The sequence below is a fragment of the Actinia tenebrosa genome, unplaced genomic scaffold (assembly GCF_029948245.1).
Source record: "Actinia tenebrosa isolate PJP-AT-01 unplaced genomic scaffold, QUT_ActTen_1.0 PGA_scaffold17__23_contigs__length_9995812, whole genome shotgun sequence".
NCBI classification, from domain to species: domain Eukaryota; kingdom Metazoa; phylum Cnidaria; class Anthozoa; order Actiniaria; family Actiniidae; genus Actinia; species Actinia tenebrosa.
Window position 1 is genome coordinate 673360 of NW_028292577.1, and position 18070 is coordinate 691429.

The 18070-nt window shown below is 38.6% G+C and overlaps 1 protein-coding gene across 6 annotated transcripts in view; it reads right to left on the reverse strand.

Moving 5' to 3' along the window:
- Nucleotides 1-1739: 1739 nt before the first annotated feature.
- The window catches only part of LOC116308892 (atrial natriuretic peptide receptor 1), a 38965-nt gene continuing 22634 nt past the window's right edge, over nt 1740-18070 (reverse strand). For 5 of the 6 annotated variants that reach the window (XM_031719409.2, XM_031719406.2, XM_031719407.2 and 2 more), the window contains 23 exons: nt 16879-17188; nt 16039-16421; nt 15801-15827; nt 14719-14851; nt 13927-14007; nt 13131-13325; nt 12547-12625; nt 11890-12010; nt 11591-11674; nt 10806-10883; nt 10633-10737; nt 9968-10039; nt 9187-9352; nt 8378-8527; nt 7416-7599; nt 7136-7276; nt 6479-6602; nt 6174-6242; nt 4980-5178; nt 4084-4182; nt 3809-3900; nt 3127-3236; nt 1740-3031 (listed from right to left, as the gene is read on the reverse strand). In XM_031719409.2, the coding sequence (XP_031575269.1) occupies nt 2824-3031; nt 3127-3236; nt 3809-3900; nt 4084-4182; nt 4980-5178; nt 6174-6242; nt 6479-6602; nt 7136-7276; nt 7416-7599; nt 8378-8527; nt 9187-9352; nt 9968-10039; nt 10633-10737; nt 10806-10883; nt 11591-11674; nt 11890-12010; nt 12547-12625; nt 13131-13325; nt 13927-14007; nt 14719-14851; nt 15801-15827; nt 16039-16421; nt 16879-17188 (3210 nt within the window). In that variant the 3' untranslated portion in view covers nt 1740-2823. The remainder of the gene's footprint in view (nt 3032-3126; nt 3237-3808; nt 3901-4083; nt 4183-4979; nt 5179-6173; nt 6243-6478; nt 6603-7135; nt 7277-7415; nt 7600-8377; nt 8528-9186; nt 9353-9967; nt 10040-10632; nt 10738-10805; nt 10884-11590; nt 11675-11889; nt 12011-12546; nt 12626-13130; nt 13326-13926; nt 14008-14718; nt 14852-15800; nt 15828-16038; nt 16422-16878; nt 17189-18070) is intronic. The other variant, XM_031719411.2, reaches the window with a different exon arrangement.

Genomic DNA, 18070 nt, shown 5'->3' on the forward strand with positions numbered 1-18070 from the left:
AGTGAGAACCGATGCAAGAACCAATCAAATCGTATGATAAAGGTAATGCAACTTTAGGTAGTGGAGCCAATCAGAAAGCAGCAGAAAACAATAGCCTTTCGACATATCTTTTTATTGACACGAGAAAATGATGATGGCTAGTTGTTTGCACATAAAATCAGTTTAACTAGACTGATATTCTCATGCAGTCTAGCTTTCTGATTGGCTCCACTACCCAAAGTTGGAATGCATTGTTTTCATTCTACATTTTAATTGGTTCTCTGGTCTAATCTTGTCTAACTGGTGTAAGTGGCCCCAGTTACAGTAGTTGCACTGTAAATGGTAAGTACCCAAGGTCTAATATTTATATCAGGTCTGCAAGTGCTCCAGATAAGTAAATCAATACTTGAAATTCAATTCCATAAAATATAATACAGAATTCCAAATATACAAAAATTAATTGGGAAAATGCATCTATTTTTTAAAATAAAAAGCACCAGTTATCCTAAAACTATTCCACTCCTGAAATTAAATTTTCCCATTGTTTGAAAATTGCAGGGTAATAAACACTCTTAGTGATAAATCCTATCACAAACAAAAGTTTATATCAAATTTTGTATGATTTTGATTGACGTGAGCCGTTACATTGACAGTACCATGTTCAAGCATTTTCATTGGATAAGCATTGATCTTGAGCATAGAGATTGTTCTGTGCAATATTGTACTTCTATTTCCCAGTAATAAAGTCATACAAAGGCAAAGCCAATAATATTTAGAGGATGCTACTCCTTTGCTTAAGTAAACAACTTGGTGTGCAGAACTATTTGTAAATGTAAACATTTTAATATGCATATGCATAATCAGAAAAGTTTCATATACAAGTGTTTCAAATGTATTATCCCAAAAATAAGTAGAATATCGACACAAATGTATATATTATATAGTGTGCAAAAAACAAAAAAAATACATAAAATAAAATACGTATTTTTCTGAATGGGTTGGGTTGTTGATTGCTTGACAGCGCGCGCGTTTTCAATTTATGCAAAAAAACACCTGGGCAAGACTCAAAGAATAAGTGTCATTTTGACGCCAAATTTTACTTGAATTCAAAGCAGGTGCTAATCGATTTGATCTTGTCAATAATAATAATATTTTGTGGCACCTAGATAATTCAATCCTCTGTCCATTTTAGTCTTGAGTTTTTAGTTAAAGCCACGTTTTACAATATTCCAGGTTCATTCTTACGTTTTAGTCAAGTTGAAAATCATTCTTACTCACCATATTTATGTAGTTCTGATCACCCCTGGTCCTTCTTCGGCTCTTTAACTGTTTTATTTTGCCAAAAAGAATGTAGAATCTTGCTCTTACTATCATTTTAACCACTTTGAAGACGCTTCAGTCAGACAGATCCAAATGTACACACAACTGAACACAGGAAGCCCAATTACCGCAAATAAAGTGACCACAGGCAGCCCAATTTTTTTTCTGGCAGTTGAGCCTGCAGTCATGGTCATTTTTGAGGCTTCTTAACATAAAGGTTTAAGAAAGAGGTAGGCTATAATGGATGGCTGAGAAGAGCTTTAGAAATAAAATATGGGATAAGGTGTAACAACCCCCCTCCCCGCCGAAATATAAGCGCGCCTATAATGCGAACCTGGGACCCGAACCTGAGAAAGTCCGCTGACTCCTAAATCTTCCATTGTCGTGTTCCACTTTCTAAAGATGACATTTAGATGGTAACACACTTAACAAACGTTAGATATTTCTTGCTTTCTTGTTTATTATTCCTTTTATTTATAGTTGCTAAATCTGAATATTTTTCATAGTTATATCGTGTTTTATATTGTTCTTCATAGATTATACTGGGTTGCCTGTAATATAAATATGTTGAAAAAAATGAAGCGCGGACCTACAAATAAAAAAGTACTGCGCATGCTCAATAATTCATGAGCATGCGCAGTATGTACTTAATATGTTACTTCACATTTTGTACATTTTAAAATATTATTCGCAGTCTTTTCGTGATCTACAAATTCTTATATCACACATTATGACCTATCTAAATCACAGAGATAACATGTCCTATAATCAAAATTATAATAATATTATCATATATAATAATTTAAAATCTGTTGCAACATAAAATCGGTACTTTTCCGATTATGTACATCAATATATTTACATAAAACTTTAACTTCTATGTTATTTGCAATGTCATTTCTTATGGGATTTTTACACGATTCGTGTAGACTGGTCGTGTTGACCATGAGTCCTGTTTTACTACAACAGCGGCAAGATCACGCCATGTTAGCAAGGGTCGTGAAAGCAAAAGCAATTTATAGAGAAAAAAGTAATCGATGAATCTGAATGCCCTCTGGATTCATAATGAAGCAAAATTCCCCTCCCTTCCCTCTCTCCTTTGCTACAATGGATTCCAAATAATTTACTATTTCCAAAATATACAAAATAGCACCTATAGGCTCATTACCCACCAATTAAAATCCCTTATAAAACCTTCACGATGCGGAGAAGTCACGACGAAAAATCAAGTGGTCTCGGTTTCCAAGACGGCTAATTTTTTATATGCTCCAACATTATGTTTGCCTAATAATCGAAGATATCACGTGACGTCAATAACATCACGTGACTTCAGCTTGTATTGTCTCTACTTATTCATGTTAATATATTTGGTAGCTTTCTTTTGTAATTTGATCAAACTAATTAAAGGATGCTCCTATTTTAGTTCCTTCATTTTGTAGTCGGAATAATAATATCAAGTGAGTAGCACGAGACCTTCTTTTCCTTTTTTTGCCACAATTTCCTTTTATATATATATATTTTTTTTCACACTACACTGTATTTGGTGTCATCTTTTTCAGTCCATAACCTTGTAGTTTGATCTTTATCATCTTCGTTGTCGAATCTATGCCATCGCCTCATGCCAATAGGCGAGCCTGACTGGTTCTTGAAGTTCTTCCTGTAAGATGGCGAGCGTTTCAGTGACAGAGAATTATTTGAGCCACTCAAACACGGCTTTGCGAACCCGGGCAGACTGAAGAACAAAACAAAAGACTTTATAAATTTTTGAGGAAGGAAAGGAGATGGTTGTGCAATATTGGTATGAAAATAGCTAAGAGAGTAAATCACCTGAGAAGCGGTGAGTCCACGGGATTCGAGTTTAAATTTGGTCGTCGCTTTGGGAAAGGTTTCTCATCTGCAACATCTACGAGCCAGTACGTGGCTTGATTGCCTTTACCCTGTTGACAGAATCAAGATTATTTGTATCATCACCATTAGCTTCATCATCATCATCGTCGTCGTCATCATAATTATCATCATTATCAACATTACTGTTATCTCATCGCTATCATCATCATCATTGTCATCATCGTCATCATAATAATAATTGTTATCATCATCAACAACATCATTATTATAATCAACATCGCCATCATCATCATTGTTATCATCATCATCATCATCAATGTTATCATCATCATCATCAAACATTCATCATGGGATGATAAGTAATATTTCAAACACACGAGAGAGTTCTTCCTCTGATTTCCAAACACCGAAAAGTGAGTTGAAATAACGAGATGCAGCCGAGTTTTTTTAACTGACTTTGAAGTGTTTGGAAATCGGAGGATTTCTCAAGTGTTTGGAATTACTTCTCAAACTAATGAATATTTCTTGGAGAAAATCAAAGAAAAAGTTTACGAAATTTAATGCAAATTAAGAACACATTTCCAAACCACCGTCACAGTAGTGATTTGCTTTGTTATCTACTCATTAAATATTCATGAGTTTGATAAATATACGTATATACCTTAATGTGTATTTCTCCTCTGGGTTCAACTATGAAGCCACCCAACTGATCAAGTATCTTCTTAGTATCTTCGCTGATATGTACTCTTAGTGCTGCAAGGATACACATAGCTCATTAAATAATACTAAATATCCAGATAATAACCTTTAGAAGCATTTGCGTCACGGCCCATGCGATGCATCTTAGGACACTTCAAGGAAAGAACTTCCACTATGCATTGCACATCAGATTATAACCGTGCATGATATTCAAGGCAAATAATGTTATTGGAATACCTTCGCCATGGGACTCCATCCTTGATGCCGTGTTAACAGTATCACCGAATAAACAGTAACGAGGCATAGTGTTACCTACTACACCAGCCACCACAGGACCTGGGGAAGAAATGATGCAATATGACAAGTGATTCAACGACGATATCGAGTGATTCTCCATCACCCGTGTAAGAATAGTCAACGTAATACATAGAAATAGACACTTAACCAATTTCCTCCAGTTTTTCGTAGCATGTCGTCTCATTTACTTCTATCATCTAGCCGTCAAAATGTTGTGGACTCAGGAAGCGTAGCCGAGAAAACGGGGTTTCAAGCACGCGCGTGATTTGCTGACGTAATTTATCGGTATGTCCTCCTATATCTCCCCGCTCTAGACCAATCAGAAAACGAGAAAATTCGCAATAGTGGTAAAATAATTCTTTTCTTTTTCAAGTAAAATCACTGTAGCTTAGTGGAAGGTGCCTTAATCAGTTGTCTTCTACAAACGAACACAACATTAATATAACTTTTTTTCAGAGTTACGCTTTTTTCATTAACCCGTGAAACAAAGTGTATTTTTTAGATTGTGATAGTCGTATTAACGGCATAGAAACCGATAAAGTTTAGTTTAGAACTCAGACTCAGGTTAAACGTCGAACTTGACATAGCCGAACCTAATAGCGCCGCGCAACCGTGACGTCATAAAAACGAAGACAAAGGCGAAATTCGGACAAACAAACTTACAAGTTTACTTTCAGCAGATAATTTTCACAGCCGATCGCAGTTGATCTTAGTCAGCGCTGCGCTAATGAAACAATGGATAATAAGGCGGTATTCTTTGATGTCATTAGGTTCGGCTCATGTGAAGTTCGAGGTTTGGCATGAGCCTAATAATAATAATTATTTTCTCTACTTACCACTGTGTATTCCCACGCGTAGTTTCAGCTTATAATTGGGTTTGTATCTGACGATGAACTCAGTCTTCACAGCCTCGATCAGATGTAGCGCCATTCGTCCAATCTCCCCAGCATGCCTCGAGCCATTGCGTATAGGTAGACCGCTGACCACCATGTATGCGTCACCGATCGTCTCCACCTGCCGGGCAGAAGGAGCGCACTAGAGTATAAATACAACCAAACCACCGCATTGGAAAAAAGCTTGCAGAAGAAGCCTATATCTCTTAAGGGAGCACAGCACTTGTTTCTATAGAAACATTCAGTGAAACTCTTTTAATCTGTTAGTACGACGAGTAAAGGAAAGAGAGTCTGAGTTCCGATTTTTCGCCCTGCCGGTTTCCATGGAGACAGCAGTTGTTACTATGGATACAACAAAAGGCTCCTTGATGGAAACTATGGAAACCGGAGGACCCCCTTTAGTGTAGTACAAGCTCCGGTACGTTTTTCGCGCTCGTTTCTATAGAAACAAATGAGTACTTGAAATGAAATCACAATTATATTTTTTTAAATTTTATTAAAAGGAAAAGAATAGGACGGGGAAGAAGTAGTTAATAGAGACCTTTAGCATCAGTTACAGCTAGCCGCTGCAGATCAGCCCGCAAACACGGAGAAACACCCGACGTCAGTGAAATTCAATATGGCGGCTCTTCCAGCAACAACTTCGTTATGACCCTTGCTAAATTTCGAAAGTTTGACGAAAAACACCCGACGACGAAGCGGTTCAGTTTGAGGTTTGCGGTTTGCGGTTTGCGGTACCTAGCAAGAACGTCGTGCTAAAGGTCTATAATGAGACTGTGTCAACAAGTGGGTTTTTTCTGCTCTTATTTTCTCATTGTTAAACTCTTGACACAGCTTGTTTGATCAATAACACTTCGAAACCCACAGACAAGAGAAAATCCAGCACACAAAAGCAGCGTACAAAAGAAACAAGAGCAAAACAAAATATAAAACATAAAAATAACATGTTAAACATCATAAAACCAAACAAAATATAAACTTTAAAAGAATTGAAATCACTAATAAATGCAAATAAAGTTAAAAAGAACATGTGATAAATTTAAGAATAAATATTTAATACTATATAAGTGAATATATTTTATTAATAATAATATTTTTCTATTTATGGTAATAAAAATAACGTCACGTGATAATTACCTTGTAGACGTCATATTCACAGATGATGTCATCGAAGAGTGTGTAAAGGTCGTTAAGCAGACTAACAACCTGAAAATTAGTTAATAAAACTGAGTAAGTACTCATGATGTCATTCCCTTGAGTATTATTTCTTTGTTTACCGAACACTCTAGGCAATCATGATTGTGGAATTTAACGCAAAAAAAGATTCTCATTCCCATGAGCTCAAAGTTGGAGGGAGCATTGTGATTGGTGGGAACCCACGTAATCTCAGTTAACACGTGACTGACTAATAGCGTAATATTCAAGAGTCATTTCTAACATACCTGAAGCGGTGAGCTTTCTGCCGAAAGCTCTGTGAAACCTACAATATCACTGAAATATATCGTCACTTCGTGGAAGCTCTCTGCTTCCACTGCTTTGCCTCGCTTTAGCTGTTCTGTTACCGGCCTGAAACAAATGTAAAACAGTCATCTTCTGCTAGGTTTGCCAGGTAAGTAATGGTTTCCCATTTCAAGCCGCGTGTTATTTCCTAGAGTATCATTTCTTTGTTTAACAGTTGTGGCATGAGAAGACACATGAATTTGGATACAACTTAAACAAAGAATTTTATTCTCAAGAGAATGACATGTGGTCTGAGTTAGAAAACCACTAGAATCAAGCAGAGATCTATCATAAATAGATCGATGGATGATAAATCGATAAATGAATCCATGATGATCTCCTCAGGACTTGCGTTATAAAGAACTCAAGTTATAGTGACGTGTGGTATAGAGGCTTGCACCCATCACGTGATGGCGGCCAATACAAAAGTACCAGAATAGAGTCCTTCCCCCTCGGAAACTGAAACTTTCTTATGTAAATCTGATTAGACCAGGTTTATTCATTCCTGCCTCCCGTCATGGCTGCCATCACGTGATGGTCCAAAACCCTCATATGGTAAAAAATACTCCCACAGCGAAAGGAATCCACTGAGTACCTACCTTGGTAACATGCGTTCCAGTAAAGCGTCTGTCTTTTTCTTTTCTTCGATCAACTGACCAGTTTTCTCCATAACTAGCTCCTCGAGACTATCTGCGTATTTCTCCATCATGTAGCAAATGTTATCAAAAATGTTGGTTTTCCTATAAAGAAAAAGGAAATAAAGCCACTTTGAGCTCGATTTTCTCTCGACCCCTAATCATTGGTAGGCCTGCTACTTGAGAGGGATCTGGGAAGAAACAAGGATGTCAACCGGAAGTGGAAGTTTCATAAGATACTTACATTCCATTATTGATCAGTATCTTGTTCATGATTTTCCTAATTTCGTTAAAATCAGGTCTCAAGTCGGGATCTTCTTGCCAACATTGTTTCATCAGTTCGCGTAGTTCTTCCACGCCAGCAATCAGCACGGGCACGGTGGGGCGGAATGGAGGGAACTCCGCGTTTTGGACCCGTCGGACGATTTCTGGAAAATATTTATGGAAGTAGCTTAGTATACCACGCGAGGAAGCACAGCAGAATGATGTCTGTCTACTTTGAGCGAGGTTTTAATTGAGTCTGCAAATCTACCAGTCGTTATTTTGAAATATGCAGTAGATATTTTGGGTCAGCGGAAATGGATTGTAAATTTTAAATGGTGACTGGTAGATCCCAGACGCGATAAAAACCTTGCTAAAAGTAGACAGACATCATTCTGCTGTGCTTTCTTGTTCCACATCCTGTATTGTTGCTATGCTCTACACCACCATCCGGTAGCCATGTTGGATGACAGAACAACTAATCCCCCTTCAATATGGCTGCCACCATCGTAACAGTAAGCATTGCGGTTTATTAACTTGTGAATTTTAAGAGGCATGACGTTTTCGGCTATATATATATTTGATAACCTTTATCAAAACAAATAACGGCTGCCATCACGTGATCATGTGGATTCTCAGGTGCAAAACGCGGCCACATGAGCCAGTTTTTAAAATGTATTAGTAGGACAGACATAAATAATGTTCCAAACAAACCAATATGGCCGCCTTTACAAATCTTCCCTTTGGGATCAACAACTTGAATAAGAAGCCTTTTAGAGATCACCGATTGCATTACTACCGTAATAGACCGTTTAAATGACGGTGTCATTGGACTAGAGCTACCAAAAAGCGTTCAAGGGTAGCTGTAATTAACAACGCTATAATACAGTTGTAGTATTTCTCTTCACGCAAGTCCAATTTTGCCAATGCTCGTGTTATGCTTACCTTTTGGATCCATGTAATTAGCACTGAATGGTTCTTCTCTTGTGTGGAACTCTGATAGAATGATAGCAAAACTGTAAACGTCTCCCTTTTGAGTTCCCCTGGCCGGCCGATTTGCCAGTCTGAGGATTTCAGGAGCAACCCAAAGAAGATCTGGAAGAAAAATAAGATTATTATTGCAATAGTCCCTTACCCATTTCCCTGTGCCATCTTGAAAGGTAGCCATGCCTTTGTATTGAAGTGAGACGAACGGTGCGCTTGCAGTGATAGAGACCTTTTTTTAACAACTTGGACAATTATTCATATGTATCATATTTGCATATATATTATTCATATTATTTGCATCGAAGTGAGACGAACGGTGAGCTTGCAATGTTAGAGACCTTGGACAATTATTCATGTCTCTATCATTGCAAGCTCACCGTTCGTCTCGCTTCGATGCAAAGGCACGGCTACCTTTCATGATGGCGCCGAGAACTGTGAAAGGGACTATTGAATTTCTTTAACTACGTAAAGATTCAACCTTAGGTAGTCTCAAATTTGATCAAACTCGCCATCTTGACTTGAACACGCGCGTGCGCACTTGATCAGAAGGTTTCACGGTAGCTCAAAAAAATCTTTGTTCTTGGCCTACAACATGCCTGCGATGAAACACTCTCTATTGATGGTTTTCACAGCCGCCATGCGGGATGAATTTAACAAAAGATTCGTCATTAGTCTCTTTTGTTAAATCATCCAACATGGCCGTCAGGCCTTTTGTTATTTCATTCTCTTGCGAATGATTGAAAATCAGCAATTGCAGCCTAACAAACCTGTATAATAAAGGGACTCTGAAGGGAATGTCTTTGTCTGTTTGGCACGAAACGTAGGAAGACCAAAGTCGGAAATCTTCACGACCCATCGACTATCGACCAAGCAGTTGGAGGACTTGAGGTTCCCGTGAGATTTGACATCAACACTCTGTAGGAACACCATTCCCTGTAGAAAGACATTAATGACACCTGTGACATAGCAGCGCATGACAACCTCTCTATTTTCCTTCTCAGAGCCAGCGTTCCTTTTGGTCTCCGCCAAGAAACGTGGGACTTAGCTTGGCTCTGGTTTGATTGTTTAAGCAGCTTTCATTCTTATATTAGCCCGTCACTTTAAAACAGTGTCAGTTGAATTTGCCCATGACAAGCGGAGGCCAAAAGCTGGAATTTTAGCTCTAGTACTGTCTTATTTGGTTTATAGATAAGGAATGATAATTGGATTTATGGATGCACGCGGATAGCTAGAGGAGCATGATTGTTGCTTGATACGCTCTCGAAGCGCAGAAAGCATACTACATCAATTCTGTCAAAGCCTCGTTACACTGACGATTTTTGAAGCGGCTTGAGGAGCGGATTTTGTAGCGATTTCGGTCATAGTCCAAAATAGTAAGGATTGACTTGTAAAGTTAATTCCGGACACCATGATTACCTGAACAAAATTAAAAGCATAACTTATGATACTTTTTTTTCTTCAAAAGTCGCCGCAAAAATCTTCCGTGTAAATGGGGCTACCATCACTAAATGAACTATGTGTGTATATTAATTTGCATCAATCTCTTACCCGAACAATGTCTGAAACTAACGAAGCTATGAACATGTGATCCAGCTTGACATCTTTGTTTTGCAAAATATCCTGAACGATGAGGAAAAGAAAAAGGAATTTGAAAAAAGTTGATTGATGGAACATTTTGATTCTCTTTTAATTTAGGTTAATGCAGTAAAGCTATAGACCCCTTGCAGCACGTCGGATACAGCTCAATTTGGAGGACATAACAAGAGGTTTCCAATTCTCAGGAGAATGAAATTCTTTTGTTTTGTCCTCCAAATTGAGTTGCTTTGAAGTTTTATGCAAGAAGTTTATTGGCAAACTTAATATGATTATTAGTTTTTAGTGATTGATCAAAAAGATGGACCATACTTCCAGACATCAAGTGCTGAACCGTCGTATGGCAGCGCGAAGCATTTACGGCTACGCCGGAGATTTCGGCCCCGACACCGCTATCCGAATAATTACTGACTGATCAGGGAGCTCGACCGAAGCCTAAGGGAGAGGTTAGTCGGCCCCTAGACCGTAGATGATTAACCCCTTGCTATGATCAGCAAACTTGATATATCACTTACATCAATCCAAGGTTTCTCTTATCCATGTGGGACTTTTTTAAAAACTAGCCAGACGTATATTTATTTACATGTAAACTTCAACAGAAGTCAAAGTGTGATTATTACCTGTAAGCTTCCTTTCTGACAATACTGTGTCACTATGCAAATATTGGGCGAGTCTACGCATGCGCCGATGAACTGGACAAGATTATCGTGTCTAAGATCTCTCATCTAAATAACGGAAAGAATGAAAACTTTTAGCGTGAAATTTTTTTGAAAACAGAAAGAATGAATCATACCTGTTTGAGCTCCATAAGTACTGTTCTTGTCATATCCACATTCTTCTTAGCCAATCGTTTGACAGCTACCAGATTGCCCTAAAATCAAGCATCACCATTTTATTATCAACAAGTACAAACCACGTGACTCGAATGACTGTCGAGGTTGTTACCAGGCCATCCCCGATATATAAGTTTAAAGAAAGACTGGTCACGGAAAAAAATGAATAAGAAGGAAACTTGAACACCGTGTAAGAAAACGTTTGGACCTATATATTGTAAAGACGTTTAAGGTGCTGACACACGGTGCAACATTGCACGCAACATTGCAAGCAACAAATTTGATTCGGGGTGACACACATTGCAACAAAATCACGCAACATCGCTTGTGTCAGCCTGCTATGTGAAGATATTTGGTCAGCAGTTATAAATTTGGTGCAAGCTGATTGGCTGGAAATTTCAAAATGTTGCAAGTAATGTTGCAGCCATGTTCACATGATGAAATTTGTTTCGCGCAATGTTGCAAGAGTAGAGCGCGATTCAACTTCAGATTTGTTGCATGCAGCGTTGCGTGCAACAAGTTTGGGGTAGATACACGCTGCAACAGTCATGTTGTGTGCCAGCACCTTAAGGAGGTCGGAGTAAAAAGGAATAGTCAGTCCAATGGAATGGTAAGGAAGAAATCATAATACAAAATCGCAAGACTTTTCATTTGCTTCAAAGGTGAATCTAGGATTCTGAGTTGAAGGGTCAACCCAGAAACAAAGTTCCAACTTCAAGTTTATGGCATGTTTTTTGATCGATACCTTGAAGATACCAATAAACGTATGTTTGTAAAGCTCCTCAGCCTCATCGTCACAAAGTAATGGCTCCAATACATGATTTTCTCTCTGTAATAAACAATAACCAAGTCAGTAAAGACTGCAGGGAATCATCGTCATCGTCATCGTCATCGTCATCGTCATCGTCATCGTCATCGTCATCGTCTCGTCATTATTATTATTATTATTATTATTATTATTATTATTATTATTACCATCATTCATTATCATCATCATTACCATCATTACATTTTACATTGCATTACATTATCAGTATTACTTACCATGCCAACGCCAAAGCAACTCGCCAGTGAACAAGCTGAGTTTCTTTTCTTCTCGAAACAAATCTCGTTGTAATCAATTTTCCACAGCAAACTTTTGAGCTCTTTCTCAAGTCGATACTGTCTGCAGAAAGGAAAGAAATTATGAGAGATCTGGAATTTTGATACAAGCAAAACAGTAAAAAAGGTCTGTAGTCGGTTGCACGTGCACGATGGCTGGGTAAATTTATCAATCTTGTACGTTCTGCGGCGAAGAACGAGGGCTCTGGCATAATCCATTTTTTGAGACCAGGATTTCTTGGACTTCCGGTATGAGAGCGTTTGCGTTCAAAGACTTGCAAAAAATAAAAATATCTTCCCGATTTCTAATTTTTATTTTGATCGAAAGTAAACACAGAACTCTGTTTGAAAGCATGATTTTCATTATATTTCACTTCCGGAAAATTGCGCATACGCCAAAAATGGATTATGCCGGAGCCCTCGTTCTTCGCCTGGTTATTACTTTGGTATGATGGTTTCCGGTAACACAAGGCTAGGTTACTTAATATCGCAGCCGTTAATGTACAGGCCTGGTTACTCTTTCAAGACGGCTGCCACTATTCTACAGGCCTGGTCACAAAGTTCGGCCTGGTAACTTTTCAGCTAGAGGTTGTTAATTACCTGTAAATATTTAGCAGTAGTAACAATGAGAGTAACGCCAAAGCTCCCGACACACCAGCGATTATCTTCATCTTGGCATCTAACAAAAAAATGATAATTAAAATTTTTTTTTCAAACTAACTTTTGTTTTGTATGCTACATAAGTAATGCTTTTCCATTTCAGATCACAAGCTAAAGCTTGACAAGGTGTGTTAATATTGGCCTTTGTTGAGTTGCGCGGAAAGCTGGTAACTAGTAGCACTCGTGCTGAGTCATGGAGCTCGTTTAGGGGACGGTATTTCCTTTTTTTTTTTACAGGCTTTATTTTTAGCTTTTGGATTGCGATTAGTTACATTTACTTCGATTTTCGGTCTGTTTTTCAAAAGAGTTTGCTTAGCTTTCCGCCATATTGAAAAAAATGGCGTCCTAAAACTACCCCATGATTCAGCGCGCACCCTACTAGTTACCACTTCTGCGCGCAATCTTTGAAGGCAAATAGATTAAACATAAATAAATAAACTATTCTTCTTATTAAAAGAGTCTAAACTTAATACGAAACTGGTGTTGACATAAATGTTTAATAGAAACAGTTTTTAGAGACTTACCGTCACCAACAGGCGATGGACAAAGCTCACCATGGAAACCACAGGCCGGTGAATCTTTAGGTGGTCCTTTGTCACCAGGCCAGATGATGCTAACGTTTGACCTGGGAATGAATATCTGTTCACCAGCACTTGAACTGTTGCCGTAGAATATCTGAAAGTCGCCAACTGGGACCATTTCTGCATACTTGGCATTAGCTAAAAAAGGAATTCAAAAAGACAATTTCTTTAGGTCTGGCTAATCTAGACTAAGAGCAGCCCCCCTTTTCCCTTCAGACTCTTTTTTTCGATCCTGAAACACTTGTCTTTACTGAATCTGGAGGAAAAATTGGGACTGCAGTCTAGGTTTGCCTTGACCGTGGCCATCTCGAGCCTCTGCTGCATTGTGGTAATTGGATGAAAAGTAAACTTCAACGCTATGATTGGCTTGTCAATCCGTACCGTGACCGTGCCGTGTTTTTTTTTTTTTTAAAGTAAGGACATTATACTATACACCGTTGTCATAAAGGCTGACGAGCGCACAAAAACGAGGTCGCCCAGTCATCTTGCAAGGCTGAGCAAGGCTGCTCACTCAAAATAAAGGTGGATAGCGCGAATTCAGGTCAAACAAGAGGTCAATTTCTCTACTTTTCTTCTATAAATACATTTCATGTGCTTTTATATCTTTTATTGTGAACTAATGACTGGGTAACGTCGTTTTCGCTTACTTGTCATACATTATTACTCTATTCTGATTGGCTAATATTTTCTCTTAGATCAGCTGGATGATGATGGATATCATATATGTAATAATTCTTACGTTTGGAGTATAGATCCAGTAGTGTGAGGTTGAATTCGGAGTTTCCTCGGTTGTCGAAATGGATCTTATACCCTAAAATACCTTAAGACAAAAATATGAGAATAAAAGCATTATTTTTACAGATGTGGATTAGTTTCAAACAACTCAAATTTGTTTCTTACACCAGAGTTTTATTAGACTCCTTGGAGCAACACCAAATTAGGTTTGATCGGGTCCAGCTTCACATGAGCCGAACCTAATTGAAAACGATGTATAACAAGGCGGTCTTCTTTTATGTCATAAGGTTCGGCTCATATGAAGTTCAACGTTTGTTTTTGGCCTTAGCTTTAGTTTAAAGTCTACCCATTTTAGACCACGTGTCATTCCCAAGAGTATGATTTCTTTATTTAACGGTGGCGTGTGAGAAGACACATGGATATGGATACAACTCAAACGGCAAAGAATCTATGATAACAGGGCTTCAGTTAAAAACCAGTCAGTGGTTGTGGTAAAATCGCGGGCTCGCCTGCTTTCGCTTTCGAAAAATCGTAAACGAAATTAAATAAAAATTTCGAAGCGTTCGTACTAAAATCTTTTTTTCTGAAAACCTAGCCTTGACCAATTTTTCTGTTATATGCGAATTGCTATAGCGGCCATATTTCTTTTCTTGGACAATTCGGCGCATGTGCATACGTTTTTCACCTCTGTGATGCATGTTGGAATGGCATTTTCGTACCCAGATCTCCTCAGCCCGACGGGTAGGAGCGAAACCGATGAGCTCTGGGTACGAGAATGGGTGGGATGGTTACTCACTGTCGTATTGTATTCCTCTTAGTTGATCGATGATGGTTTTCCCTGTTGGATTTTCTTCTATGGCGTAGGATTTGTTGAGTGCCACGGCAAACTGGTAGACAGCATCGTACAAGTACGCACCATAGATGGGAGGCTGGGGATGAGTAAATCATGAGCATCACGTGGAATCCATATATAGGCATCATTAATAACAGAAAGTAATAGTAATAAGAATGACTGAGCTAAGTAAAACACAGGGTAATCAATAAACCTCCGTACGATTGGCTTCATTACAAGCATCCTTAACTAAGTTTATTTTCGTGACAAAACAAATAGACTCTAAACTCTACCAATGCGCACAATTTTATCCGTATGTGAATGCCATTGGTGTCATGTTGTTCTCAGCCAATGATCAATAGTTTATTCGCAACAAAGTTGAAATAATAGTTATTTGCAATATATTAGAAAAAGAAAAGTTTGATGGTACTGGGGTACGTCCTGGGGTACCTGAAATATTATGAACTAATCAAAGTCAGGCACCCCAGTTACAAGGAATAATCTTAAAATAATATCAATATATTATCAAAATTACAAATTTATCAAAATAACATATATAGTTTTTTAAATAGACAACATTTACAAACACACACACCCACACACATTGTAATTACAAGAGAGAAAAAAAAGCTTTTATCGTGTAATTCTAAGGGTCTTCTAAACTCACAGGACAGAAAAACAATCACTATAGCTGCAAATAGTTTGTTTTAATTAGTCAAACTTGGTTCGTTTTGTCCTTGATTCATAGTTTTGTTTTCGAAAGAGATGCTACAAGTGTTACAGTCAAACCAGCGTTCCCGTCGAGATTCAAATATTCAGTTTATTATTCGAAGTTTGATTTCCATTTTCACTCAAATCAATTAGAAATATTATACCATTCAACGATTTACTTCATGTAGAACCAATGCTGAAAGTATTGTCCAAGGGTTCGTGTACACTTAAAACAAACTCTGTTGCCAGCAATGTTGAAAGAGCCAGTTGCATAAATTATAATATATAGAATCATAAATTAAGTTGGTGTCATTAAAAAAAGCATGTAGTCTTACCTGAGTCTCTTTAGCTTTAAATTTTGTCTTTTTGAAAAACGTAAATGAAATTTTAAAGATTAGAAAACAGTGGAATGGCAAAAAAGCTACAAAGGAAGGAAGAAAGGGAGGGAGGAAGGAAGGGAGGGAGGGAGAAAGGAAGGGAGAAGGAAGAAATGAAGGGAGAAAGAAAGGAAGGAAGGAAGGAAGGAAGGAAGGAAGGAAGGAAGGGAGGAAGTAAGGCATTGATTGTAATTACCTCGCCACTTTTAGAGGGAAAGTTCAGAGAATCGTTATGCTTGTTGCTATCCCACAAGAAGCCCTTGTATACTGTACTATAAAAAGGCGCCTCAGGAGCTCTTCGTTTTAGCTCTTCTTGAAACAACGAATAGTTTTTGGAAGAAGGACTCTTAACAGCAAGAACAAACACAGCAGCAAACGCTCGCTGTAAATGGTTATAACGATTGAGAGTGCTTGGATAGCTGCTGAACAGCCATTTAAATGGTTGTTTGGCGTATGAACTGACTTGATTTTGATCCAGTTCAAACATGATAAAAACGTAGTCACCGTTAATCATCCCATGGTCTAGAGCGTGGAGCATTCCTTCTCTCGCGAGGAAGAATTCCGTCACGAATATAACAACTAAAAATAGAATCAATAAAAATCAATTACAACAGGACAATAAAATAATCCTTCTTTTGGGTGAACAAATTAGGTACAAAATCTTTATTCACACTCCGTGTTCCGTATGTAACTCTCAACTAGTCACATGTCGGCTTTCATTTATTAGCTCATGGGACGGGGGGGGGGGGGGGGGGGGGGGGGAGGGGGGTCGGCAAAATTGTAGGGGGCTACGTCATTTTGAGAATGTGGTTAGAGGGGGTTAACACATTTTGAAGGGGGTTAAGAACTATTGCAGGGTGATGGAAGGGGGGTTATGCAATCGTTGCCTTTACCATGGAGGGGTGGTTGGCTTATGCATGTTTGTAAAGCGTTCCAAGTGATTTTGCCTCCCAACCCCTCCCCCCCCCCCCCCCCTGCGCTAATAAATGAAAGCCTCCTAAAAGGATTCAGAGTACAAATCATAGAAGGAACATACTTCGTGCTTCAGTCTTGATCTGTCCCAGGATATCTTTGTACACTTTGGAATGGTTCTGCGGACGATAGACGCTTGACGGACTCATCATCAGCTCCAGCGCGATGTGAACTCCATTCTCTGTCAGTCGTTTTGTGATAGTATTTTTCATTTCTATCCATTTGGTAACATTCTCGTAAATTATTGCCACTCTACGCCATTGGTAGTATTTTAGTAGAGAGAGTAAGCTAGGAGTGAGTTTGGTGTCAATAGCAAATGTTCTTGCGAATGTAGGGTAAAGCTTCTTGTCTGATACTTCGGGATTGCTGCACATCTAGTTAGAATAATAAAGGCATATGATAAAATATATGGGGCAGGAAAGAAGACAAAATAATGAACGCTACATGTATTAGCCTTTCCGAGATTAAGTAAAACTTGTGGGACCGTATTAGGCGACATATTTCCAAGATGGCGTCTATTCCGTCCCCTAAAACAGTCCCACAATGCAGTGCAATGCCAACTCGACCCAGGTTTCTTTCTCAACCTCGGAATGGCTAATAGTTTGACATATGTACACTATGTGATCGGTTCTCGCATCTGGTACTTGGAAGATTTCCCCCAGTCCCCAACAGAACGGACCAGAAACGCCTGCTATACTGGCGAAGTCAATCTAGACGTGACTTTTAAATGTCAACAACTTGGACGGAATTTAACTCTTGTCTATAGCTTTATATAGCTCCTTCTCCATTATGTGGTCCTCTTTCATCCACTTGACCGACTCCAACACTTAACAATAGCGATATTAGCCTTGCGTATTACCTAGTGTCCCTAAAGCGATCTCCAGTAATCCGGCAACTCGTTAACGTGCCTCTCCTCTTTAATCCTCTTGACCAACTGTAACACTTGACAATAGCGATATTAGCCTTACGTATTCCCTGTCCCTACGGTGGGACGTTCACCTCAATAAAGTGACCTCCTTAATCCGACGAAGCTACGGTCGGACGATACTGAGCGAACCCTTTAGTCCGAAAAACTCGATAACGTGATTCTCCTGTTTCAAAAACTTGACCGACTCTTTAGATTGACAAGAGTAATATTAGCCTTGTTTTTCGGTCTCATCAAATTAGGTGCCTCAGAAGTACTCTAAGTTTAAGTTCACAAGAGCCCCATTAATCATTAAGATGCTCAACAGCTTTCTGTTCTTTCATCAGGATTC